General features: G+C 36.7%; 3 protein-coding genes across 6 annotated transcripts in view; 1 reads left to right on the forward strand and 2 right to left on the reverse strand.

Moving 5' to 3' along the window:
* mgl (low-density lipoprotein receptor-related protein megalin) overlaps positions 1-12,366 on the reverse strand; it is a 266,041-nt gene extending 253,675 nt beyond the window's left edge. For all 3 annotated transcript variants that reach the window (XM_076122865.1, XM_076122864.1, XM_076122863.1), the window contains exon 1: positions 12,107-12,366. In XM_076122865.1, the coding sequence (XP_075978980.1) occupies positions 12,107-12,188 (82 nt within the window). In that variant the 5' untranslated portion in view covers positions 12,189-12,366. The remainder of the gene's footprint in view (positions 1-12,106) is intronic.
* Positions 12,367-16,819: 4,453 nt separating this feature from the next.
* Positions 16,820-26,470, forward strand: vir (VIR_N domain-containing protein). Its single transcript, XM_076122502.1, has 9 exons — positions 16,820-16,990; positions 17,065-17,356; positions 18,801-23,563; positions 23,826-24,086; positions 24,501-24,639; positions 24,940-25,078; positions 25,500-25,580; positions 25,918-25,991; positions 26,316-26,470. The coding sequence occupies exons 1-9, from the start codon at positions 16,928-16,930 to the stop codon at positions 26,378-26,380; spliced, it is 5,877 nt and encodes a 1,958-aa protein (XP_075978617.1). The 5' UTR covers positions 16,820-16,927; the 3' UTR covers positions 26,381-26,470.
* A 219-nt stretch (positions 26,471-26,689) lies between these two features.
* LOC142978454 (E3 ubiquitin-protein ligase ZNRF2) overlaps positions 26,690-27,546 on the reverse strand; it is a 149,148-nt gene continuing 148,291 nt past the window's right edge. For both annotated transcript variants that reach the window (XM_076122916.1, XM_076122917.1), the window contains exon 4: positions 26,690-27,208. In XM_076122916.1, the coding sequence (XP_075979031.1) occupies positions 27,151-27,208 (58 nt within the window). In that variant the 3' untranslated portion in view covers positions 26,690-27,150. The remainder of the gene's footprint in view (positions 27,209-27,546) is intronic.

Consider the following 27,546-nt stretch of genomic DNA (forward strand, 5'->3'; position numbering starts at 1 on the left):
TTCTCTTTTGGCATTTTATGAATGTTATGATTTCTGTCTCTCTAAATTCCACCTTTTCAAAAAGTAGGTGACACATTTTTTTATTTTCTGATTACCAATTTTAAAGTTACTGGTTATGAAAAACTCATTGCCTAACCAGAAATCGAACCTGCAACCACCAGAAATACATTCATCTGTTTTACCAACAACATAGTCTCATCACAATAACCATAATTTTAACCACACCAGTCATATTTCAACAACAATAGTCTCTTATACCTAAGCTCAAAGGTTAACTTAAGTCAGTAACTAGCTAATGAATCGCCTTTCCCTTTTCCATAGGACTTTACATCTTCAGAGGTCAATGTATGTAGCTTCTGGACTTAGAAAGCAATGATTAAAATAGTATCTTGTATGGTAATAAGATACGTGCAGGGGTTAAAATGATGGGTATACTATTACTATTGTAAAGGATTCGATTCCCTTACTTGTATCTCGTTATCACAATGTTTTATTTTCATGATTTGCATCATGACTATCATGATTTCTTCATAGGGAAGATGTTTTTGAAATAAAATAAGAGTTTTTCAGGCCTGAATATATTATAATGAACCTTAGAAAGTTTATATGTTGGTCGTCTTCTTCTTGTCATATGGTTAGTGGTCAATCTAGTGTCAAAGTTGTTCAAGCCCGAAGGTTTTTGCCGACTGACTTAATTGACTACCACCGGGATCGACTTTTACGTGCCCTCCGAAGCATGGAGACGTTCAATTTTAATAAAAGATTTAATAAAAGTACTGGTCTGGTCAGCGCACCTGGCTATGGGCGCCTCTATATCGAAAACTATATGACCATATACTACTATGGAACCAATATTTAAATACAAAAGTTTTTAGCATTCACGTTGTTTTACGGCACCATCAAATCGAATTAACGATCTCAATTTTAAGCCTTTCTCGAACCCCAATATCTCACATTGCAATCCGTCACGTTTAATATTCCGCCAGCAATTATACTTCACCTCATGCCCTTGAAAGACTTAGTTATCAACAGCATGGTTACCAAGCGGCTCCCGACCACGGTCGACCAACCACAGCAGTCATTGACCGAGAGCAACACTTTCATCTCACATCACATCCATTGCTGTTTTTATTCGCATCAACATATGTCACATTCGTGCTCACCGCTCGATGTATACTGTACAAAGTGATAGTGTAAAAGAGAGAGGTTGCGTAGTGGGGGTCCGTTGACATTCTTTGCGCCTGCGCATTTGTAAACGGTCGCCGTGCGAGGCTGTTTTTTGACATTGACAGTGCAATGTAGGTTTTTTATTGTGTTTCCATGGTTATCGGTGCATACGTGTTTAATAAAAGATTTTTTTCAGTAAACGAATTAATGAAAATACCTTTATTAAACAATGTTTTTGAACTCAAAATCCTTGCTGGCCATCTATTACGCTTCCACAGCTAACCGCTAAACCAATTTTCATGCAATTTCGCATAAAGATAGTCGAAGATCCGGGATCAAAAATAAACTCTTATCTTCAAAAAAGCACGCGCGGTGTGTAAAATCTTTAACAAAATAATAAGAACTTTTTGCCACGGGTTTGGGATAAAAACCCAAGACCCCGTAAGCCTCTTACGCCATTATATCCCAATTTAACAAAAGGATCACACACAACTCAATAACAGACACCTGCAAGAAACAGCTACCTGTTACAAACAAGATCTTTATCTTTCACTTGATGGATATCGAATCAGTTGTTAACCAATTGGTACAGTTGACAACAAAAATCATTAAACAGATACATAAATTTCAATATTCTACTCGGTTTCTAAATATCATACAAATGACTGTTAACTAGGACGACTGTTAATCTTACAGATTTGTTCAATATTCCTTCTGAAACATTGTTTAAAGTATCGAAAAAAAAACCTTAGCTACTATAAATAAAGTACCTATATTGCATATGCTCTTTTCCGTCATAATACCATATAATAAATTAAGTATAATTTAACTCGTGTATATGTATATACTGTCATGACAGTCAGATAAATCAAATTAATTAATCATGTTCTTAGCAGTTTAAACGATGTTTAAAGTGGCTTTTTGGCTATTTTTTTTTCATTGACAAGCTTTTCAAGAACTGTATGTTATAGAAGTCTTTAAAACAAAAATATACACTAACAAATTAGGCTAATAAGACCTATGTTCCTGTCTTTAAATAAATAACTGAGAATACAAGGAATAATGAAGCGGTATTACGGCTAGAATCTTGTTTACACAAGGCTCTTTAACCACATAAAGGAAATTGATAAAGGCCAAGGATTCTTTCCATATATCCTTCTGCTATTGTCATTTACATCCGATAAAAAGTTACTTTGTAAACATCTTGAATAGACTAAGCCGATTGTACTAACTCTTTGACCGAAAGACCGCTAGATTAACCCTAATAATTAAAGTACACTTTATGCCCGGACATATTAAAAGATCATGGAAAATATTATCGAATGAGCAGACCATCATTACCTTTAAATAGACGTGAAAGTTAGTAAAACTAGATTTGCTATTTAACTCAAAAGAAGAACGGTTTTGTACAAAAATTGGTAGTTGGTTCGGATGGTCGGTAGTTCGATTCCCACACGGAGGAAATATTTGTGTAATCCACAAATACCTAGTTGCTTCTGGTCCGGTTGTACTTTGAGTCCGAGATTTCTATGTTCGTCAAACGACACGAGAGCAATCTTGAAGGTGGGAATTGTCAAAAAAAAACAAATTATGTATGACGAACGAAATCGCAGTCAAAATATAGCTAAGAAACACTTCAACAGCGACGGCTAACCTTATTTATTGCACACGATTGCGTAGTACCTAACTAGGTATATATAGCGTGTTAGTACATAACTACTCCACTGACTTTTCAGTTAATTGCTCGTTGCAAACACCTCGGGCTTCCTCTTACACAACGCTTTCATGAAATGTATCGGTTCGTACAATGACCGCTAGTTTTTGTATCGCTCTTGTAATCTGTGTTATAAGATGTCTGGTTAACAATCACATAACTGGATAACGAAATTTTATTTAAAGAAAACTGCAGTGCTTTTAAGCCAAAAAATATTATGTTTGAAAGATAGATCTATGTTTATCTAAATGGTACAAATATGAATCCATAAATTAAGTTTGTGATTTCACGATACAAAGTTTTGACAAGTGCAGGAATCGACTTTCCAAAAACAAGCCCATAATTTTGATTATTATTGACAAATGCCAATAATTTGGCTTTTTCTTTGCATTACCTTAAATGTCAACTAATAATGGCAGTTACACTAAACTATTAGTCGTACACTATAATAAATCTTCACTAGAACCTCAAACACCCCACACTATATCAGTTTCATGTAGTTTCTAACACACAAAGCTGCAGAGAGCAAATATTTGCCATCCAGCACTAATAAATTCAAAGGCACTATAATGCCCGCAGCGAATTCGCGAGCAAACCCACAAAACGGTTCACTAGCCACATGGCTATCACTTGGCATAGCGGTTATACAAGTTCAAGGCTTGCCAAACTGGTTCCACCTTCTCTCTCACTCCCACCATGAGCGAGCGAGACGCAACATGTTTAGATACCACTGTATGTTTTGAACTTACAAGTCGGTAGTTTGATGTAAAATCATCTAAAGTATAGGATCGAACTTGATTTAAATGGATACAGTGATTAATTGACAAAGTTGATTAACTTGACCACTAGATGGCGACACTTTGTAAGTAAATCAATTTGATTAATCCGACTAAAAGCGAAATGGTCGGCAGCTACTAAGTTTTGAATCAAAGTTTGACACACATACTAAGTAGGTTGGTTGACAAAGATTTTTTACCGAATCAATTCGTAGAGTAGGCATTCGCGACTATTTGTCGACAAACTTGCTCCATTAGGAGGCACAATCATGTTTTTGCAGTTAAACCTAACTGTATAACAAGAATAATACTAAAGTTTCCCCAATTTAAAGAGCAACTTTCTCACTTCCAATTCAAAAGTCTGAAATTCACACTGAAACTGAGAAAAACAAGTTTGTTGAACTCCAAAAATGATTATATTCGATTGCAGAGCGGAGAGTGGAGCGCCACAGAGACACGGCGGTGAAAGTGGATCTCTTGGATACTCGTGTCTATTGTAATTCTGACCGCTTTATCATAAAAACGCATATCTCAGTAAAAGTTTTTCTAAAGTTATTTTTAATCTCGCCGTTGCCAGTTGAAACAGTTCTGCGAATGAGCAAAGAATGCTGACGTTGGTAATTTAAGATATATTTTGCTGAGTTGTGAGGCGGAAAAATGTTCTTTGTTTTTAAATGAGCATTATTCAAGTGCTGTTATTTAAAGGGAGGAAAAGTTTTCTAGGAATTATTTCACGTATTCCGCTTTCACGGTAATAAAACTGACAACTGACATTCAACACGTATTTTGTGACCCACAAAATACTGTCGATTTATTGAACCATGAACTTTTTCATTAGCAGAGACAAGCCTACTTTCGGAGAGAGGCATCGGCGCCCGTGAAATCAATTAAAGCTTAAAAAAACAATTGTCGAAAAAATACAGCCACGTAACCCAAATTCGCAGGATTGCGGTCAGTCGAATGCATCGCTCGGTCATTGCAATTGTGTACCCTATTTCTTGAGATTTAAACGACAATTTAGTTAGTATCACTTGGGAAGTAGCGTCTCATATGAAATTTCAGACGTCTCAGCGTTTTGGAGACTAAACACCTACAGTCAACAAAAAACCGTCCTTATATGTAACAGTATAAAGTGTACATTAGTTTGTAAGTAATTTAGTTGGGTGTTACTACAGGAAGTGAGTTATTGAGCGGACAACACGTCGACGCGTCGAATCGTCTTCCGGTGGTCAATGTCGTCGACTCTGGCCAGCAGTGGAGAGCCCTCGGACTCACGTTCGAGTTATTCTTGTGTCGTCACACTCGTCAGCTCGTCACACAACTGTACTTACTCACCGGACAATTACTCACACGTTTAACTTCGTATTTCTTCAAAACGATTTTATAATAACAAGATGTACCTTTAGAAATGTAGTTTTGACAATCACAAGTGTAGATGATTGAGTTCGATTACTTTCAAATTTGTCTTTAGATAATATACAATGAATCGATCAATCAGTCTTAATAGTAAATATAACTACAAGTTCGAGACAGATATATGACAATGTGATCAACAATACCTATTATAATAGTGTCATCTAAAAGTGCCAATGATCGCCCGTGCGCCAAATCTATCGAGAATCAATATCAATAAGAATATCTAACAAATGAACTTATCGCAAATGTATTAAATAAAACATAAGAGATCTCTAACTACCCCCATTGGAGTTCTTATTTTTAGTATGAATAAGAAAAGTGTACAAAAAGATTACTATGACAATTCCACTAACACTAAAAGACTTCTAACCAAGACATCATATCGGGTCATATTAAAAAGTCCCAGTCTATTTTTACCAAAAACTTAGTGCCCAATTCTGCCCAAAGTCGATAACCTAGGGTCTAATATAAAATGCGCGAGTACATTGATTGATGTCTCACAAGTTCAGGCATCCATCTTGTAAGACCTACAGGCCTACAGGCTGTGGGTCAGCTGATGTAGGACAAAGTCTTGTACAACTTTCATTGACATTTATACACTTTCTTTTGTTTTTCGATAGCCATTATACTAAGGCCCTTTCGATACTTTTATTTTTTATTTATTATTAGATTAGTAGTGATAGCCGCGTAGTTTAACTTGCGCCGCACAAGCAAGTTGCGGATGGTTCGAACCCGAGGCAGCACACCAATGACTTTTCGAAGTTGTGTGTATTAGAAATAATCATCACTTGTTCCAACGGTGAAGAAAAACATCGTGATGCAACCTTGCATGCCTGAGAGTTCTATAGATCTTGAAGGAATGCAAAGTCCCCAACCCGCACTTGGCCAGCGTGCTGTACTCAAGGACTTCCTCCCTCATTACGGGAGAAGAACCTTGTTTAGCAGTGGGACACTAATAATATGCTTTAATAGTTCAATTCTGAAAACGTAATAAGAAACCTGACAGTGTTCCTTTCGCGTTTCATATTGTTAGCAAAACTACCTTATATTTCTTAGTCTCAAATATTATACCGTAACAATAATTATGCTCGACTTGACAACAGTAAAAATCCGAACCCCATAATTATATTCGCATTAACTACAAATATATCAAAACTTAGAAAAACCTTAAAAAATCACAGAACCGGTTGTTGAAATAGCCAAAAAAAGCGGCTCGAGTGTCCAATAGTGAGCCCCTATACTCTAAGAGTGACGTCATTGGGGTCAGTGACCCGTAGACAACGAGTACATATGAGGTTGACCTCTTGCTAATGTCAAAATGATACTAAAATCGCACATCAATGTAAAACAATATAGTCCTTTAATATAAATATACTATTTTGAACCTATAGATCCGATAATAACATTTTTCTGTGAGTAATAACATCACGCCTGTCATACTCGAAGGTGTAGGCAGAAGTGTATGAAATACATTTACATAACAGTCCCATAAAAGGGGAGGGAAGTCCTTTGCTATTAACCGGGCTCATTACCAAACTCCGGGTTACTATTGAGAAATATAATATGCAATAAGAAAATAGCAAAAGCACTTTACCCCATCCGAGCATCGAACCCGAAACCTCACGATCAGCAATAGGATACACTACCAACCGTGCCACAGAGATAGTCAATATTCTGTTATAAATCAGAAAAATCGAAAGCTTTATCAGACCAGAGACACACTAAGATCAAAATAAGGAATGACAAAAAAAAAAAAAAAAAAATGTACTGCTTGTCGCCCGTGACAAGACTATCTTTGTAATCGTGATGGGGATATAGCACAATTAAGCTTTGTTAAATAACCCATATTCTTTCTTGAAATGAATTAAAGTGACACATATCCTAATAAACGGTTCGTTTGTTTTATTTCGGGGATGTGTATTTTTGCGCTGGGAATTTCCTCTGACGACCACTGATAAAAAATTAAGATGATGAAATGATTGATATAACAAAACATCTTATTCGGGCATTTTTATTAAAATATGATATCAGTAGACGATGTAGTTCTCGGTCGTTTTAATCTTTTTTAATAGTTGACTACCAGTCAAATTACCCATTTTTGTTAACACATTTAATACATTTTCGTTATTATCAATTGAGAATCTAATATAATGTTTCACGAATAGATAAAGCGATTTTCTAGGGCGGTATGTATAACACACGAAATGTCTAATTAATGAACCTTTTTTTCCGGATGAAGCCTTGGCGGATCACTAGTGTTTTATATTAACCATCTTGGTATATTAGATACACGCGTATTTCTGAAACATAAAATATGGCCTTAGGCTGTTGTAATACTGGAAGTTAATGACAAAATTCCAAATAAGGAGCTACCATATTTCATATCAAATGGAACTGCAAACGGTACTCTATAATTTTCAAAAACTTGAAGTAATGGCGTAAGATGCATTACGAAATTTCAACAGAAGCGATTGTTTTGAAGAGTATTTAGGAAAATAACTAGCTTCTGCCCGCGACTTCGTTCGCGTTAAAAGATTTCTCGGGGTAAAGCGTCAAAGTTCGATTACAAATCCGATTATTTTTTTGTGAAAGAGTAACAAACGTACAAACATACATATACTATACATACATACATACATAAACTATACATACATCCATCCAAACTTTTGCATTTATAATAATTATTAATAGGATATAGATACACCAATTAAAATATTTATTAACCTTCCAGGAGAATTCCTTTGCCCAGCAGTGGAAGAACATGGATTATATTTTTTTAATTTAGATATACCCAGTTCTTCTTGAACACGTTGGCTTATTGAGTTTCTCAAACAAATATAAGGTCCATTGATCTTTGCACCAGATCTGAGAACAGTTCATTACCATGCAACAAAGTTGCAAACCTGCGCACTGAACTGGCAGGTGGCTTAGATAAGTAACGTAAGTACAATACTGACTTGAAGCTACCTCGTTGAATATTGACTAGAAAATAGCTGCCCACTGACATTTTAGACCCTAATAATAGCGAAAAATACGCGTCTAATATTTCTCTCTGCCTCGTTCAGGAGAAAACCCTTGCCCAGCAATGGGCAAATTCTAATTAGTCTAGTAGTCCTACTAACTGATTTCTATAAAAAAAATAAAAGGTAACTAACAAGGTAATTAAAGGAATGAGAGCTAATGACGACATATCTTCCAATAAACTTTCTAAACTGTGACTGTGATATACCAAATAGCCCCAAAAATAAAATCCATAACATTTATTTTCCCTATTAAACAAAGTATACTATACTTAAACTACAAAACACAAAAAAAAATTACTAGCTCACGTTCTACGAAAGAACACGCCGTTTTTCCCTCCCAACCTCAATATTATCTAATGCTAGTGACCATCTGCGCAAAGTGAGTCTCGACAACATTGTCCATCATATAACATCCAATCCGTCACTTTCCTCGCCAATTAATATAAAAGCATACGAGAAATGGCCATCCGCGTTTTATCATACACTACCGGACTTAGTAAATATACTTCTAACTAAAGTCAACAGACAATTACCGTGTTAATTATTTTTGACATTTTTAATATGGTAATTTTTGATTATAGCAAGAGAAGATGTTTTACCGACTCTACTTAACGTGGGATAAGGGTAAGACAAAATCGAAGAAAAAAATCATTATTTTTCAGTCAATTAACGCGAAATCTCAATTTATTGAACACTAGAACCTTCTTCAATACACGCTATCTTATAGTATAATATCGCATGAAAATCCGCTCCGTCATTTTTATGTTGATTGCAAACAGGCAGAATGCTAATGCGTCAGAGTACTTTTATAATAGTGAAGAACAACCCACAATTTCTAGAAAACTAACATAACGTAACGTATAATTTTCTTGTATTAAAATTCCATAGAAATTATACATATTAACGGCAACAGACACTCATAATAATCACCATACAATAGCATATTTCTCATGGCGTATCAGAAACAAACGCGTCATAAAAAGACATGTTTTTTAGCGACGTCTGACGTCAGCACTCGGTATGTTCTAAAAGAAATCGGAAATACCCATATTTACATGAAAACAAATACCAGTATGATAAAGTTTAATTTGAGCGTCGACGTAGTGAACAGTTTGTGAGTTCGTGTATTATAAAGAATTCATATGAAAGTAGTGTAGTGTAAAAGAGTTCAACGTGCGCGTAATGTGTATGTTTTTTTTTCCTTTTTCATTATTTTGTGTAGTAACGTAAAATTTCTAAATAATTACTCGAAAATTTGCTTTTTAATATTGTAATGTTGAGAAACTTGCTAATTGTAACTAATTACCAATTTCATAAACATACTTCATAAAGGTATTTTCAAAATTTCGAGTTACGATATTACCTACAATGTCTGCATAAGCTTAAATTATTGGTAAAGTATTATAAAAGTACCCTTTTTAGACATAATTTCACATTTTAAATATAAAGCTAAAAACCTATGTAAATGCAAGTTATTTATTTTTAGTTAACTAGAAAAGCAGTTTAAATCCCGTCCAATGTCTTCTAGCAAATGCCCAATTAAAACCAATACAAATCCAACTATGCTTTCTTTCTGTTAGTTTTAATCACTTTCTTTCGACAAAATACTTTAAAAGTTGAAACTCTTATCACACGCGATAAGATAATTTCCTAAGGCTACTTAAACTCCATTCAGAGAAGTTGATAAACAGCGGTGATTCACAAAAAACTTAACAAAAAAGTCTAGCCTCTACCTAATACCTATTGTGGGATTTTTCCACAATGATATTGCATTTAAAGATGACCTACAAGTTTTTTTATACTATTTAAAACTATGTTTTTATGTAACTTAGTCCCCAGAGATTTTTTATTTGTGATTCCTTTTAGAATACGTATTGGTGTTGTTTCTAAATACGGATGGTGTAAAAGACATCTTATATGACAAGATGTATGGATGTTTTTTTTAATATTTATTTATTTAGTGGCTTGACGTACAAGACTATGTCAGCCCCATCATAATCTAAATGTATGGATGTGAATGAAGCAAGGGAAGTTCGTAAGGATCGTACCAAGTGGCGTTTTTCGTCTCTGCTAGTTGTATAGTGTATTTAAAAGTACATGATACATGACCAGTTTTATTCATGTGGATTAAAGTGACTATACATAGGTGCCTATTGTATTATATAAATTATAATAGATAAATGGTGGGTAATAAAGCTAACTTGTAAATCTGTCATTGAAGAGTACCTTAGTCAGCAGGTTTTTTTATTCAGACTGGATTTGCGGAGGTTTTTAGCCAGTTCTTTAAAAAAACAAAAGCGGGACTCGCTTGACGAAGCCATTGAGGTCTAGATTTTGACTGGGCGTCAAAAGTGCTAATAAATTATTATGATAATCGAAGTAGCAAAAAGTCAAACTGAATGTTCGAGTTTCATACAATCGTATCAAGTTAAGAAACGTGTCAGTAACCTCTGCTTAAACCCACTAAAACAAAGCCTGTTATTTTACTTAGATATCGTACCAAGTTAATAATACATTCTACTCTTCTCATAATTCAATTTTCAAAACTCAAATTCCAAATTCCATTGCCATTCTAATTCAAATTCCTCATTTCTAAAAACAATCAGGATTGCAATGTCACAAAAAAAACCTGCAAAATACCGTAAATTCTTTGTCAAACAATTTTATACAGTTATTAAATATTCACAAAGTTGTAACAAAAAACGTGGAGGCTTAGCGGATAGTGAACACCATTTATTCCGCGATCACGTACCATAGACTCTATTGTCTACGGCTTGTGATGCAAACATTGTGCTGGCAACACCGCTAATTATGGACAGCGTTTTTTTGTATGTACACCTTTGTTTTACACTATAATGGTTTGAAAAATATTCAGGCACAGGATTTTAGTTAATCATTATTTGCAAAATAGATTGCTCAAAGCTGATTTTCTTGTCATGTTCTTTCTTGGTCAACTTAGTGTCAAAGCAATCCTTTCCCGACAAACGGGACTTATAACGTGACTTCCATAGTACATAATATTATTGACTATTTACTAAGAGGTAGTTAACTCAAGTCTCACCAAAGGCTGCTCACTGCAGACGTATACCGACTAGTGAGAATATGATGTAAACTGCATAAATTGAACCTATCAAAGGCTATGAGAATAAAACCTTTCAAGTTTAAAGAATCAAAGTCCATTCAAACTACGCCAATATATTCGAGCAATTTCGAGAACTTATTAAACTGACCAAGTGCCATGTCACTGTGTTCCTTCATTTGTAAATCTGGTTTATTTTAATTTACAAGCATTTCTTATAAGAAAGTATTACGCGAAACCGCACTTTTACTAAAAACCTGTGCCCAACAGTGGTACCTACATACAACGTGTCACAAAAAGTACCGCTTAACATTTTAAAATAGATTTGTAAAGAATTTCAAATGTAACTTAACAATAGACTGTTGTTTATGATCCAAGTAGATTGTGAGCCACTCACTCGTGACTAGAAAATTAATATCTTTCGCTTTTTCACTATTATTTATTGCTATTGCGAATGTAAAAATATCTTGCAGTCTTTATTCCCAGACACACATTATAATTAGTTTTTTTCTCTTATCAATATAGTGTAGAATTACTAGAATAAAACTAGTTAATTTAAAAAACCACGTCGTGTCTCAAGTCAACGGTTTCGATAAAAGTTGTTAAGTAGGTTGTCTCGTTGTCTATCACGAAATATTCCTCAGACGTTTACCGTTACTTGTGATTTCTAAAAAACTTACTTTTCAAACACTTTCCTACTTTTTACAACAAAAACGTACTCTATTTTACAATTTTTTGCGTCTATTTTAAACTTTTTAAATATAAAGATAGTTCGCAAAAGTTTTTACAAGTTGCGTACTAGTTTCTAACTTAAAATCCAACGTGAATACGTTAAGAAGCAGCGGAGTACGAGTGTATAAAACTTGTTTAAAGTGAGGAGTTGTGGCGAGGGAGCGAGGGTACCTGGCGAGTGTGTGCTGTTGATACTGACCTGATAAGTGCCTCGTGTCGAGCTGTGCTGCGGCGGCTGCAGCCAGCAGGAGCAGGCAGAACGCCTCCATGGCGCTCCGCATGTTAACTTCACCTCACCACATCAACACAGCACTCACAATAATATTAATATATGTCGAACACTCGCTCAGTATTCACTGTATCGCGTAGAAAGTTGGTTCGGTTTGAAAGTTTGGTGACGTGTGACGCGCCGCTCTGACAAGCGTGCGGTGTGTACGGGCGCGGGAGAGCGACTGCCGACGCCGGCCGGCGAACCGCGGGGTGGCCAGCGCTGATTCACGAATTGCTTCTACTCAGATCTTATCACGTGAGAAGGGTGCAGTTATTGTTTACATTACTTTTGTTAAAAAGAAAGACTATGTGAACAACATGTCATAAAATGAAAGTGAACATTTTGATATAAGATGGGAAAACAAACAAACATAATGGGATGAGTGAAGACGGTAAACATTTTAAGAGATTTGGATCTTAAAAACTTGTGTATATTCTACAGCTAAAGAAAGTGCAATCACCTGAACGTTTAATACCATTAGATTCTTTCTTTGAAAAAGAAAACGACCATCTAATTAGCATCTGAATAATTATTTTATTTACAAAATTTATTGTAATAATACAACATTTTCAAAATTTTATTTAACAAAACAGCAAAACAACACAACCAGAAAGCCAACCTTAAACTCTTTACCCCAAAATCGTCTTACCAATTTATCCCCAAACAAAAAAATCTCCCCGAAACTCGGCAGTGGTCGTCTAGATGGCAATACCGTGGCTCACACAGGTGGTCGCAGAGTGCAGGTAGCGCGGAGGACAAACAGTACGCCAGCAAAGCCTCCGCCACCGCTCAGGCGCTCACCGCTCCGATACACATCGTGTACTCATCCTGTACTGTGAATTATCTGATAACACAACCTGTATAATAAGGGACGTTCTAAGCGCCTTTTGACAGTGGCATATACAGCGTGATTTAATAAATGTTTTGTGGGATTTTATTAGTTTTAACTTTTATGGTAGATATTTTTCAGTAACCTATTAACCTCCGATTTCTGTGGACATTTAGCGATAGTTTATCTATTCAATAGAGTTTTTTTTATGAGTTTAAACGGTACTGAATAGATACCGAAAAGTTTACTTCAGAAACCAAGGGGTAAAACTTAATAACAAATATAGTATTAATAAATAGAAAAGGAAGTTTGCTATTGCACGTAGGGGTCGTGAATTCGATTTCCAATTACCCACACAAATGAAAATAGTCTTGGATGTCCGTCTTGTCCTTACAAATAATCTTTTAATTACGTAATAACGTTATTCTTATTCCTCCGAATACGTTTGTTAGTGTGTACACTGAGTACCCAGTTTTTTTATACCACTTACAATTGCTATCTAGTTCGATAAGGGGGAAATCCCCCAGCTTCACGCGCTATACATTGAACGACAAAAACTCCATATTAAGACAGATACAGATCCAAATAACAAAAAAAAGGTTTAATAACCCAATTCGTCATATTTGTTTGAAAAATCAAAGAACTTTTAATTCGATCAAGATTTCTCATTACCACAATAAAAGGAATTGCTAAATTTGACAAAAAATGCTTAATTAGTTTGATGCCGGTTCTATGCTTCGTGCCGATTAAATAAATATGTAAATTTATGCAACACATCTTTTAAATCAATTAATACGTCAGTAGCCAAAGAAAAGTCCATTTCAGTAAGTATCTATAAAGACAAAGTAAATTTCAACTTCGGTTCGGTAGCGCAGCGCCATCTATTGAAATAAAGGAGATACTAACATAGATAACTAACTGCAGTCCTGAAACAATACTAAAAACAGTACCTACGAGGTAGGTATATGCAAAGTAGAAAGTAATACGAATTCTGCACTTTCCTATAGATTTATTAATGCATAAAGTGGTTATTAAAAGTTTAGTTGATCCGTCATATTATTGACTAGCTGACCCGTGCGGCTCCGCTCGCGTGAATTTCGTACTGTTGCTTATTCGTTTGAGCACGCGAATTGCGAAGCACTCGATACACCTACACATAAAAATGTTAACAACTCTTTTGTCATCTAATGGTTATTTACGAAAGGGACCCGAAAGGCACACAATGTGACACAGGCTCAGGCAGGCCTGATTTCCTGTGGTTACCTTCTTGCCGCTCTCGTCTGTATCCGTAGCAGTTTACAGTGTAAAATATAATACCTTATAATAGACTGACCATTGCTTACCCGTCTGGATTCAGAATATTATTATAGGTCCTATCTGCGCCGGAGCTCTTCAGACGCGTAATAATGTATACTTGCGATGATACGTCCGAAACCGCGTAACCCGTAATTATTTTTTATACTTATATCATCCGTTGTTTATTTTTTAAAACTTACCACATAGTCTGTTTCATAGCTATCCAATTTATTCCCTTAATGCAACCAATTCATTTGGTTATTAAATAAATATTATGTGATTCGAACAACAACGCCATCTGTCAGTTGCGGCGAACAACGACAACAAACGAAATTACTCGGTTGCCATCTAGGATATCCCGACCGCACCGGACCCACGTAAACCAACATTTTTGTGTAATATATCATACAACATTTATGTTTAAAAATCTTATAAATGTATAGCATGTTTCAAAGGTATTTTTTTACAATAAAGCCATCAAAATAAATTAATTAGAAAAAACATGCTTTGTTGCGGTTTATAACGCCATCTATTGGTTGGTGCGAACAACAGGTATCGATACGGCAGGCGCCGCGTTAACTATGCGAATGTTGTGAAATGGATTGTAACGCCATCTATGGTCTCTATAGGGAAACGCAGGTTCAAACGATTTCTACGTATTTTTTTCAATTTTCTAAAAATCTTTGAAATTTTATGCTATAAAAAGTATCCTAGAAATTGCTCCACTACTTATTCTATGCATATATCAAATTTCAGTGCATTCTATCCGGTAGTTTTTACGTGATAGCGACACATACAGACGGAGGACAGACAGACAGACAGACAGACAGACAGACAGAAAAGAAAATTATAAATTGCAGATTCGGTATCAGTATCCGTTACTAAACATCCCCCATTGGTTTTTTTTTAAATATATTCAATGTACAGAATTGACCTCTCTACAGATTTATTATAAGTATAGATCATGTCACTTAAATTCTGTAAAACTGTTCAACAATATTCTGTAGTGGATAAGTAATATGATTTTTCATAGCATTATTGCATATACCTAGGATTGATCTGACAATAACAAAAAAATCTAGGGTTCGACTCCAAATCATGTCAAAATCAAAATTCTCAGCAGCGCAACAGAGTTTACAAAAATGCTCACTAGATAGCAGTAGTTTCAGTATAGCAGCTACTTATTTAAAAAAAAATTTTGTTATACTTATATCATGCACAGATAACTTTAATTGCATACCGTACCTACATAAGTACATATTTTATGTAATTTATACAGAGATAAATATCATCACACATGCTTCTCTTAGGTTTTCCCAGAAATAGTCGTGCCTTGTCTAATTATTGTATTACGACGTGAAATAACACGCAATTAATTCTATATATTATTAATGTTATTTATAAACAATAATTCCATAGGACTTAGAACGTAGTATTTTATTTATTTGCACGAAGATTATATGATTTTTCCCATGAGTAAAGGTGCGAACACATTAATAAGCTATGAAATACTAAATAAAACGATAACGCTCGTACAATTTACCAATAAAAAAGGGTTTTAATGCCGTTCGGATTTTTTTTTAGAGGATATTATGTTTTCAGTGTTTTTTGGTACATAAAACATTCGTTTAACTTTTGGCAACGCCCTTGACTATGCTTTACAACCCTATAGTAGAAGGAAATAACTATCACGGTAAGCTATAACCTGGTGACAAACAGACACACAGACAGACAGCGAAGTACGGAATTTCACAATGACAGAAAACAAAACTTTATTAAAATAATTTTTTCAAATATGTTTCAACCGCCGCGACTAATTTTGATCTCTTTGTTTACCAAAATTTGGAACTTCTAAAAAAAGAGACTGCTTTAATGACTACGCACCATAATAGAATAAATACTTGTATATCACGTTATTGATTATACCCAGTATACCCACATTGTATCAATGTTTTCCTCATACTTAATTTTGCATGCATTATTTAGTTGAATCGAAGATGGTACTGCCGGGAGCGGAATATTTGCCTACATCTTATTTATAAGAGCCTTCCAATTACACTGTGGCGTCGTAAAGACTTTATTGTATGTTTTGTGTATTATTTTCCTCTTAAAAGAGTATTATTGTAGGAATGTGTATTAAAAGCTGATCTATAATTATTTTATTGAGAAGCCGACTACCTCCAATGTTACTTGACAGACGTTTTATTCTCACAGGGAATTTTCAAATGCAAATATAATATAATTTGACATTTGGCTAAGCAATATAGTGTCGTTATATAGGTATTTTAAAATAAAGTTTCATTTTTTATTTCCGAGAATAGGCATCATTCTAGTTTTTTTTTAAGCTTGCAATATTATTACCAATGTCAATGTCATAAACGTGACGTCATGCGTTCCAATCTGAAATACTCAATATCTTTAGCATCAAATACTCTCTAGGTTGCTTTTACGTGGGGCATCTTGCTAAGAGTCACGACCAGTTGCGTGCTAAAAGTATAAGCTTATATAAAATGAAACGCGCTATCACAATCGGCGATCGAGCGACGCGAATGTGTACAATTTGTGCTATTGATAATTGAAAATGTTTGAATTACATTGAACAAATAACGTGACAATCATTTAAAATGTCGGTAAACGAGCAGCCGGACCTTTTGTTTTTCGATACATTCTCACACGATACCAGTGAGGTAAATATCCGACGATTTTTGGCATTAAAGTTTTTGGTGAATATACCGTAATATACCTGTTTGGTTGTTTTCAGGAGTTGAATTTAGACTTGGTACAGTTTCCAAAGTCGGTTTATGTGCGGGAGATACGTATAATACCCTTGGGGGCGCGTGTGGAAGGAGATTTTCCCGGCGGAGTGCGCCTTGGGGCTACCAACCCGACGAAGTTCCACATAGACTTCTTCGTGAATGACCTGAGCAAGCCTGGAGCGTCGACGTTCGAGGCGCTGGGCAGCTTGGACTACTGTCAGAATGGACAGATACACATGGAGTGCGGGAATGGCATGGATCAGCCCAGGATTCCCACTGATGGACTTGTACTTAGAGGTTGGTTTCATTTCATTAGTAAGCTTTAATGATTGACTATATATTTCTTCGATATCATGGTTCTGTACATCTATCATCATACAGTTATTGTACAAATGTCATATCTTCGATGATATTTGTATATTAACTGTCATATATCTATCTTGCTGATCAAAAATTGCTAAACTGAAAATTGCAATATTTATTGAATTATTCATACAAAATACACAGAATATACAATATAGAAAAAAATCTTGGATTTATTACCTGTTAATTTCCAAGTTAAACAGTAATTTCAACTCATTATAAGTTTTGTTATGTCTTTTATGATGGCCATTGATACAATCAAAGTAAAAGTATTTAAAACTGGATTTTTCATTGACTGATATTACTTACTAGCTGACCCGCGCAACTTCGCTTGCGTCACTTAAGAGAGACTGGATCAAAATTTTCCCCGTTTTTGTAACATTTTTCGTTACTTCTCCGCTCCTAATGGCCGTAGCGTGATGTTATATAGCCTATAGCCTTCCTCGATAAATGGGCTAACTAACACTGAAAGATTTTTTCAAATCGGACCAGTAGTTCCTGAGATTAGCGCGTTCAAACAAACAAACAAACAAACTCTTCAGCTTTATAATATTAGTATAGATTAGTATAGATTGACTATTTGTTGACAATATATTTTAGTTCCAGTAAGTATTGTTTTGATTTTATTGGAGAAATGTCATCACTGTCTATGTGTATGAACTGCAACCTAGTTATTACATGAAATCATTTATTTAATACTGATAGATATTTTGGCTACTGTAGCACAACTCTCTACAGTTGATACAATCGAGTATCGAGTTTGACACTTAAAATGCACTGCAAAATTGTTCCAATGTCACCTGTTACAGGCACTAATCACATTTTCACAGAAAAATTCTCAATAGCAAGCCAGTTGTCAAAAAGATGATAGTGGTACAGAATTGTGTTACTGATTGTAAAACTTCAATGTAAGGAGTTTACTCGGAGAACATTAAACATAGGTTCCAAATACCTATGTTTAATGATCTATGAGTAAACTATTAAAAATGTAAAATTCTACATAACAGCAGAGTGATTCAATGTATATTATATGCATAACTTTGTCATTGAAAATTAGATCTTAATAAAACTTCTTATTTTGTATTCAAATCTGCATTGGAAGAACAAACTATGGGAAGATCATCATATTGACTTCGAATGAAGGCATACAAGTAAAAAAACAGATATTTAGGCTATAGCAGGAATAAGTTAGGAGTGACTAACTAACCTAAATTTTTATAATTGTAGCTGTTCAAGCCTTACAAGTCATTCCAATTTCAATTTTGTTTTTAAAATTTATATGCTAAGTGCATATAGTTAGTAAATTTTGGTTTAGGTACCTCTTGTATTTAGTAGGTAAATAATAAAAGTTTTAAATCTTTCTTCATTTATTCTACAGGTTGGTACACAACAATCACCCTGGCAGTCTACGGAACACTAACCCAAGTTCTTCCGGAAACCCCAGTGGGTGCCAATCCACCTCCCACAGTGCAAAGACCAGCAGTAGCTCGGGAAGTAGCTCCACCCCCAGCTGTTGTGGCTCCAACCCCTGAATGGCCTCAAGACACTACAAACCCAATACCAGCATACACCGGTACGGTAGCTACTGCCAATCCTGATGCATATGGTCCAAATAACTACCCAGAAAACTATGAAAATCAGATGTATAGAGCTGATTATTATGTACCACCAGAGCAAGGACCCAAAGATCCGAGGACTTACACACATATGGAGGAAGGGAATTGGGATAAGAGAGATATCAGTTGTGAAAGAGAAGGAGATAGATTACGTCACAGTCCTCGTACATTGGAGATTGAACGAGAGAGGGAGAGACGTGATGGAAGAAGCCGAAGACGGTCTATCGACAGAGGTAGGAGCAGGGAGTCTTCAAGACATCGTGATAGGAGTAGAGAACATGATAGGATTGACAGACTTCGCTCAAGATCTAGAAGTCGTGACCGAGATTACGTTGTCAAAGGAGAATATCGTCCGTTGAGTCGGTCCAGGTCTCGAAGTGTGGACAGACTACGTGGTATATCTAACGACCGTGATTGGGACCGAGGTTCTTATAAAAAGGATGATTACAGACGTCATCGGGAACCGTCATACGAGAGATCTCGTGGAGGTTCATACGACAAAGACGCTTCGTACGAACGCCGTTCTCCATACGACAAAAGGGGACCGTCTTACGAACGCAAACTGTCGTACGAAAAGCGTCTATCTCCGTACGAAAAACGTGGCTCTTCGTACGAAAGACGAGCTCCGTCTTATGAGAAACAGTCTTCCTATGATCGCAAAAGACATTCGCCTTACAGTCGTATTAGAGGCTCTAGCTACAGTAGCAGGTCTCCAAGCCGTGATGACCCAAGGAAAAGACCAAGAACCCCTCCTGGAGAGAGTAATAGAAGACCATTGTCTCCGAGAGAAGTGGATGCTTCCAGCCCTATCAATTCTATTCGGTCTGAAGACGCTGCGGAGTACGACAGGAGTGGAAAGCAGATACCTAGAGTGGACATTTATCATCAAAGCTATAGACATAAGCCGCCTATTCGCAGTCCTTCTCAAGAAGCTGAGCCCGCCCCTTACGTGGAGCAACAACATTCCAGTCTAGTTACTGTACCAATAGTTGATAATACTACGGCAAAGGTTGAATCTCCTAATAGAAATCCTGAGGAGGATCGGTCAATGGATGCCGAACAATTTGAACCTATCTTGTCTGATGAAGACATTTGTGATGATCTCGAAGGACCGTCGTATGCCGAAGTAGATTATGAACTGAATGATTATTGTGGTGTGGATGACATTATCAAGTATTACAATCCGTTTAAATGTGACTGGAATAAATACGAGTATGTCAATAAGATTCATCTATTAGGACCGAATAGGGAGGGAGTGAAAGATGTTTTAAATGCGACTTTTGATGAGTTGTGTGATGCCAGTCCTGAGTTGTTTAAAATATCCGAAATGGCGAAGTCCAATAAGAAATTGGATCAAAAATTCTTTGCAAATACATTTGCAGAGATCGACAACCCTGCTCGAGAGGAATGGGTGCATCAATGCGAACAATTATTCGTAGCAATGGCGAACCTTTGTAAGAACACTGATATAGTACTGCGAATCTTCAAAAACCCTAACCGAAACGACGTGCCGGATGAATTTACAGAAATATATTACTTATTGATAACTTTTTGCAAGATTGGCTTGAATTTTGAGTTTGCATTGGCCCAACAACAGCCGACTTATAAAATTAGGCATATGAAGTGTGGTATTCGTCTCGCTGAAGCTTTGATGGGCCACAGACATAATGGAGAAGTGATGAAAGTGCTTCTTACTGCTGGAATAGATATGTCCATGTTACTACTAGAAATGTATTCAAAAGAATACATGGCGTTAAGCATTCGACTAATGATTTTAAAAGCGTTGAATGCTTGTCTTTCATCAAAAGAATCTGTTGAGAATTTCATGAAAGAAGCAGTCTTTCCGAAATCAGATAAAAATGATGAAAGGAAGCTCAAAAATGGTTACCAAGCGTTAATAAGTATAATGCAAACAAATCCCCTTGCTAGGGTGAAGTTTTCCATCAGTGCATTGATAAAGAAACTCAATATTTACGAACTGTTGAGTAAATTAAACGATTTGGTTGTCAATTTCAGTAAATCTAGTAGCAATGATGATGCAGAGCTTTCGGAAAACGACGCGCATTTTATAGTGAGTGCTTTAGAGGAGGTTTTGTACATGTATCGTTCCCAATGCTTCCATTTATCTCAGCCAAAACGATTCTTACCAGTGTCCGCTCAGTTCGAGATAAACAAGGAATGTTCAAACGAAATTCTGCTAGAATTCTTCCAAATACATCAAGTTTTAGAAGTTTGTTTGTACCTATTAACTTGCCCTACGACTTGCAACAATTTGGTCGTAGTCAGTCCCATATATGACTTACTTTACGAGCTGATAAATTCACACAACGGACTGAACTTTCTCTACAAAAATATGCCAATGAGTGAGTTATTGTTCAAAACTTTGACACAGCCTTATAGCCAGCAAAATTCTGAAGAATTTCTATACCCTCACGATTTGAGTAACTACAGCGATTTGCAGATTTTAGCACTCGAAATGGCTTATAAATTAAAAGCGTTGTATTACTTGCAATCTATCTGCGATCTTCAAGTGGGGAAATCAGATGAAAACGAACTTATAGATAGATTACAGTCTTTATATTGTCTTAGTTTTGGTAGTATTGGAAGGACAGCTGTCCCAGATGTGGTAGTAATGGAAGACAATGCCGAGTGTCTAATGGAAGTGTTCGAAAATGACTTAAAATCAAAGGCGAAAACCGAGTCTCCTTTAAAACAGAAATCACCAGCGAAAGGGTACGCTATTGAGCTGATAGTATCAGCTGTAAGGTTCGCAGCTAATGTACCATTTTTGAAGAAATATGGCCAAAGATTGATCAATGTGTCTAAAGAACATGATAGATTTGAGCCCAGCGTTTCCAGTGTGTTACAAGAAGTTATACCTTATCTGAAACCTGTTGAAAAACCCACTGTATTGTCAGGGGAAGACATGGCTGAATGTGTGGAGATACTAAAAGCCAGTTCAGAACATGCTCCCGACTTGCCTGGAGAACTGATGACTTGTTTGAGAATATTAAGGCATTTCTGTATATCTGATTACGAGAATAACGTTACGATTGCTTGTGAATCGGCGACGGAAGAATATGTAGAATTGAAATATAAGTACAATGTGCTACAGTTGTTTTCTCTAGATGGTGTTGCTCATTTAGCTGGTGTCCTAGATCGTTTGGCCACGCATTTCGATCAACCAAGCATGCATACTTCATTTTTTGCATCAGTAAAAGGGCTACATTTGGCACAAATTTTACTACCATGCCTTAGATTACTAGATGCGATGTTAGCAAGAGTAGTTCGTTGTCGTGGACCGAGATTCAGAGATTTGACGGCCGCTCCAGTTTTGTTGAAAACCTATGGAATAGCTAAAGCTTTTCCAGTAGGATCTGTTGGGTATAGAACAGCTGCGAAAGCCGCCGAAGCATCAGTAAGAGCTTTACTGGCTTATGCTCAACCAATAGCAGACGATGCTAATGATGGAGACTCCATACGTCGTGGACCTTGGACTTCTTTATGCTCTGAAGTTATCTCCTACATAATGACAGCTCCATACACTTTTGTACCTGGTCTACTGGTCTTCTCAGAGCTATTACCACTACCTTTACCAATGCAGACGAAAACGCCTCCAACGGATCGGGAGTTAGCTGATGCATCTAATGAGAGAAGACTGTGGTCTGCTCATCTCCACGCTTTGTCCAATGATTTGACAGACATGATACAGATTATATGCATGTCGACCTACAGACCAGTGGTTCATATGCTGCGACGAGTATGCGTGCAAATTGCTGATTTGGCACCAAATACAGCGGCTACCGTTGCTCGAGCTGCTGTGGGTGCTGTTACAAGGGAGTTGAAGCCCGGAGAGCCAGCCACAGCTAGTATAGCTAGAGTATTAGGCTTCCTGGCTTGTTTAGTATCCCACGCGCCGGTTAAATGCGCGGTTCTCCATGCCATGAACGGTGGAGGTCCTAGAGCAACCGATGTTCAAACAGCATTATGCTCTGTTCTAGGCCTTGCTAATTCCTCAAATGAACATGCTGCCGCTCAAGAATATGCCGCACATGCGTTAGCGGCCTTCTGTGATGCTGAAATCACTCTAACACCTTTGACAGGGGCTTCAGATGTGATTCTAGCCAATTCGTTACCAAACAAAGATGCTCTAGCCTTATTCCTAGAATCGACAGCAGACTGCCTCGAGTCTTCAACTAAAACGTGTTCAGTGGCCTCTTCTATACTTCGAGCGTACTTCGTATTGACGGAACATGAATACGGTTTCCAGCAGTTCAGGAAATTTATATCTAAGAAGAGGGAATCTTTGGGGAAGTTCTTCAAATGGGCGCTGGAGGGCCAGGGTGAGGATAAGGCAGAGTGTTTAAGCTTGTATATAGATCTGATCAGGATATTGAAGATGGAGGAAGGCGAGGGCCTGGTGGGAAGGAAGACGATGCTCACGGTGAACGAGATGGCTGATATGGTGGGATATACACCCAGTGCGGATGAACATCCTGTGCTGAAGTTGGACAAGATTTTGAAGGTGAGACATTTATTTTTGATTGCGCCTGATTTCTTAAAAACTGTTAGGTAACTAAAACTTAGTTAATGTACTCGAGAGTAACAATCCTACAAAACTTCTTTATTGTTATGAATAGTTTTATACTATAAAAAACAGTATTTTCCTGCTTTAAACTTTCATTAATTTCAATATTTTATCACTTTCACTGACAGAGCTTTACAGACTTACCAACATACCTTGCCATGTCTTATCACTACTAACGCATTTTATTACAAATTTCCAGGAAAGGAACTCAGACGAAGATGCAATAGCAAACGCCAGTTTCCTAACCAGCCACCTTCAGAAGTTAAAGTCTACGGAAGAACCAGCTACACCCCCTGAGGTCCAAGAGCTGGTGCTGCCGGCTCCAGAGACCCTCGTGGCGCAGTTCCAGGCCAGGACTATATATGGTATAGGAGAGGCCAGTGATGAGAGACTTACTTCTAGTTACTGGTTGAATGTGCCGGCCGCTGGTGGTGATGATGATGTCAATGACAGTGAATTGGTAAGTTTGGTTTTTGTGTTAAGTTGGTTTGTTTCATTGCTGTATTCTTATGTTATAGTTCGTAAGTTCCCAAAGCGGTCGATAGCGTCTGCTAGTAGTTGATTATTTCGAGAGGACCGGTAGTAAGTCCAAAGACAAGTGATAATATAACGAAACGCATATTTATTTTTAAGAAGTGGGGGCAGCAGTCCAAAAATCTTTGGAACCCATGTTCTAGTTGAAAATAAGTGTTATTTAAAACAGCTTTTGTAGGAATGTAAGGTATTTGACCTGCGTTTTTCCAGGCTAAGATTATGAACTTAAAACTTAGACTCCTTTAATATTTTGGGAGTTAAATTATACCTCGTGTCAGATTGGTATGGAGGTTTTTCTTTTTAATTCATTTTATAAAAGGTATAAATGTTTATTTTTCAGGTTGCATGTGATATAATGGACTTAGCCAACACGTTTGTGTGTGGCGGCGGTGATGCGCTGTGTGGGGCTGTGCGGCGCCTCGCAGGGTGTGCCAGAGCTGTCACTGACGCTAAACCTACTGATGACAAGAGACCACCTGGTATGTTCTCCTTTACTAAAACTGTAGAGATATGAAGAAATAGGTGCCTATCTGACCACAGCTACTTTTAGAGCTAAGTCTGACTCCAACAATTCTCATTAATTATTCACACTTATAATACCTACTGTAGTGTGTTGGTTCTACTTTAACGTCCAAACTGAGTTATAAATTGATGCCATTTTCAATTTTTTTATAGTTAGAGATAGTTTAAGATTAGCATATATCTGCTGCTACAGAATGTTACTTATCCTTTGACCTATAGGCTAAGCTGCGTTGTTACATGTGTATGCGATGTTCCAGTGGCTCTGACGCGCGTGCGCGCGGAGGGCGGCGCGGACGCGTTCCGCTCGCGGCCGCCCAACACGTCGCGCCCGCCCTCGCTGCACGTGGACGACTTCACGGCGCTGCACCAGCCCTACGGCGGACAGCAGATCAACCGGTCACATACAATACATACTACCTTATGCTTTTTACACACCTTAATAAATCTGTTCAGGTCTAACACTGGACTAATCACAGATTTTGTATAACAGCTGTTGCCTAAATAACGATTATTTGTCGAAAAACGCTGATCTAATGTCAATAAAAGGCAAATAAACACCCTCTTAAAGTCATAAATGTTTTTGTCAATTGCTTTAAAGTAAAAAACCATAGTAGCCAATTAACATTTTCTGACTGCGTTTTAGAAAACTACTAATCTAGTATGTATTTCATACTTTGCTGACCGGCACTCCTCTCCGATAGGTGCATGTGATAAGTGCTTATATACATTATTCTGAATTACTGTGTGATACTTCTCCTCAACCACGTGTATGTATTGTGTTGTACATTGTACTAATGAATGTATTCTACTGTTACAGAGGCATGCGTCGCGGTATCGCGGTGTCGGATCGCGGCAGGTTCGCGTCCGCCGCGCCCATGCACGCCCACTACAGACATCTGTGAGTACTTACTACACACATTCACACCCACTATAACATGATACTTAGGCTTATAATTGCTACCGTAACTCCAAATTAATTGTTACTTAAAACTACAGACACTATACTCGTGCCATTTCAAACGTGCGAACTAAGTCATGTCAATTTGTCGCAGTCTCTCGCTCGCACTTACAAATTACTATAATGCTGTTTATTATGACGTAGTTTGCATGTTTGTAACGTCTTGAGTATAATTAAAACCTGTATAGTGTTCTTATAAGTTGTGAGCGCATGTTTTGCGCTAATTTTTTCTACTTTATTTTATTTCTTCCTTATGAGTGTAATGTTTCTATTTCAGTCGTGGTCGCGGCGCGTGGGAGATGGGTGCATCTCACTTTGGGCACTTCCCACCTGCTTCACAGTATATGATGGGTAAGTTGATTAATTATTTGGCGTTACAATAATATCAATTACACTTCAGCGCATCTTTAAACTGATAATGCAGCTCAACTTTATTTGTCATTCGGGGAAAGTGCTAGAAACTTACCTAAAGCTTTCAAGGTTATTTAGTAAATATGTTTTCAAAGGAACGATAGCTCTATCATATCGTAAATATTATTCTGCCACTTGGTCCATACATAACTTTACAATCAATTTAACAGGTATTTTCACTCCGTGTGTATTGATTTATATACTATTTCCTGTACTACCTGTACAGGTATCTTCTGAATAATAATTTGCATTGTGTTTTCTCAGGAGGTATGGGTTGGGGCGGCGCCCGCATGCAGCGCGGCGCCAGACATCGCTCGTTTGTGCGGTGAGAGATATAGTGAGACGATGTGTACTGCGGGAGGGGACGGCGCCGGGCGGTGACGAGATTATGTGTCAATAAATCATTGTTATTATATACACACACTTGTTTTCATTTGCATATTCAAACACTAAAGCTGTTGATAAATGATCCGGGAGTCGAACCTAGGACCTACTTTTACTTGTTATTATTGGTCATCTAAATTGTAAAATATAGCATAGGTAGCATATTGGTCAGTTTTTTCGTCTTCAAGAAATCACCTAATTCCTGATTTATATTTTTCTAATATTAGGGAGGTACACAAAGAAAACAATTGTAGAAAATTTAGAAACAAATCAACTTTATTATCAAGATGAAAAAGATCAAATCATATATTATAATATACAAGCTTAAGAAACAGATATGTAAACCGCGAAGACATCACAGTAACGCAGTATCGCAGTATCGCAGTATCGCACTAACATAACCTAACTGCAACCGAACAAACCACTATACATATCATTATAATTTACATTATACATATCAAATAAAAACAAATTATTATTCGCGTTTTGAACAAAACATTAACGTTGTAAAATTTACAATAATTATAAGTATATTAATACTCCACCGAATTTATTTCATAGCGTTTCATTTAACTATCATTGTCTTTGCTGTTATTTACGGCAGAACGGGTCACTAGCATAAGTTTATATGTACAAGGCGCGGAGGCACAGTCTATTCATTGTATAAAATTATCACTTGCTCATGGCACATGGCAGGCGGCTCCGGGGCGCGCCACTAGTCGCCGGGATGCTCCGGGCACGATCTGTTCACTTCGAACCATTGGTCTATACATCTGAAACATACATTATATGTATTAGTATACACGTTATAAAATAGAAGGTAACACAATAGTACGAGATAGGTTTCTGTGCGATGGATTTGGATATTTAAAAGTTTCAAGAATAGAAAAAGCTAATTAATTATTCATGTAATATTATAATGTAACGGGTCCTAACCGCAATTGAAAATTAAAGGTCTATCTTATTTGTTCACCCGACGTTTCGATCGATTTACATTGTCCGTGGCCACGGTTATTCGATCGAAAATATCGATTATCGATTCGATATTTAATTTACAATTGCGTTTAAGACCCGTTGCGTTATAATATTATATGAATAATTAATTAGTTTT

Source organism: Anticarsia gemmatalis, chromosome 14, assembly GCF_050436995.1.
Source record: "Anticarsia gemmatalis isolate Benzon Research Colony breed Stoneville strain chromosome 14, ilAntGemm2 primary, whole genome shotgun sequence".
Taxonomy (NCBI): Eukaryota; Metazoa; Arthropoda; class Insecta; order Lepidoptera; family Erebidae; genus Anticarsia; species Anticarsia gemmatalis.

Bases quoted from the DNA above. Each gene is read 5' to 3' on its own strand.
- vir (XM_076122502.1), top strand. From the start codon at position 16,928: ATGTCGGTAAACGAGCAGCCGGACCTTTTGTTTTTCGATACATTCTCA. The intron at 17,357-18,800 runs GTTGGTTTCATT...TTTATTCTACAG, and splicing joins TGATGGACTTGTACTTAGAG to GTTGGTACACAACAATCACC. The intron at 23,564-23,825 runs GTGAGACATTTA...ACAAATTTCCAG, and splicing joins AGTTGGACAAGATTTTGAAG to GAAAGGAACTCAGACGAAGA.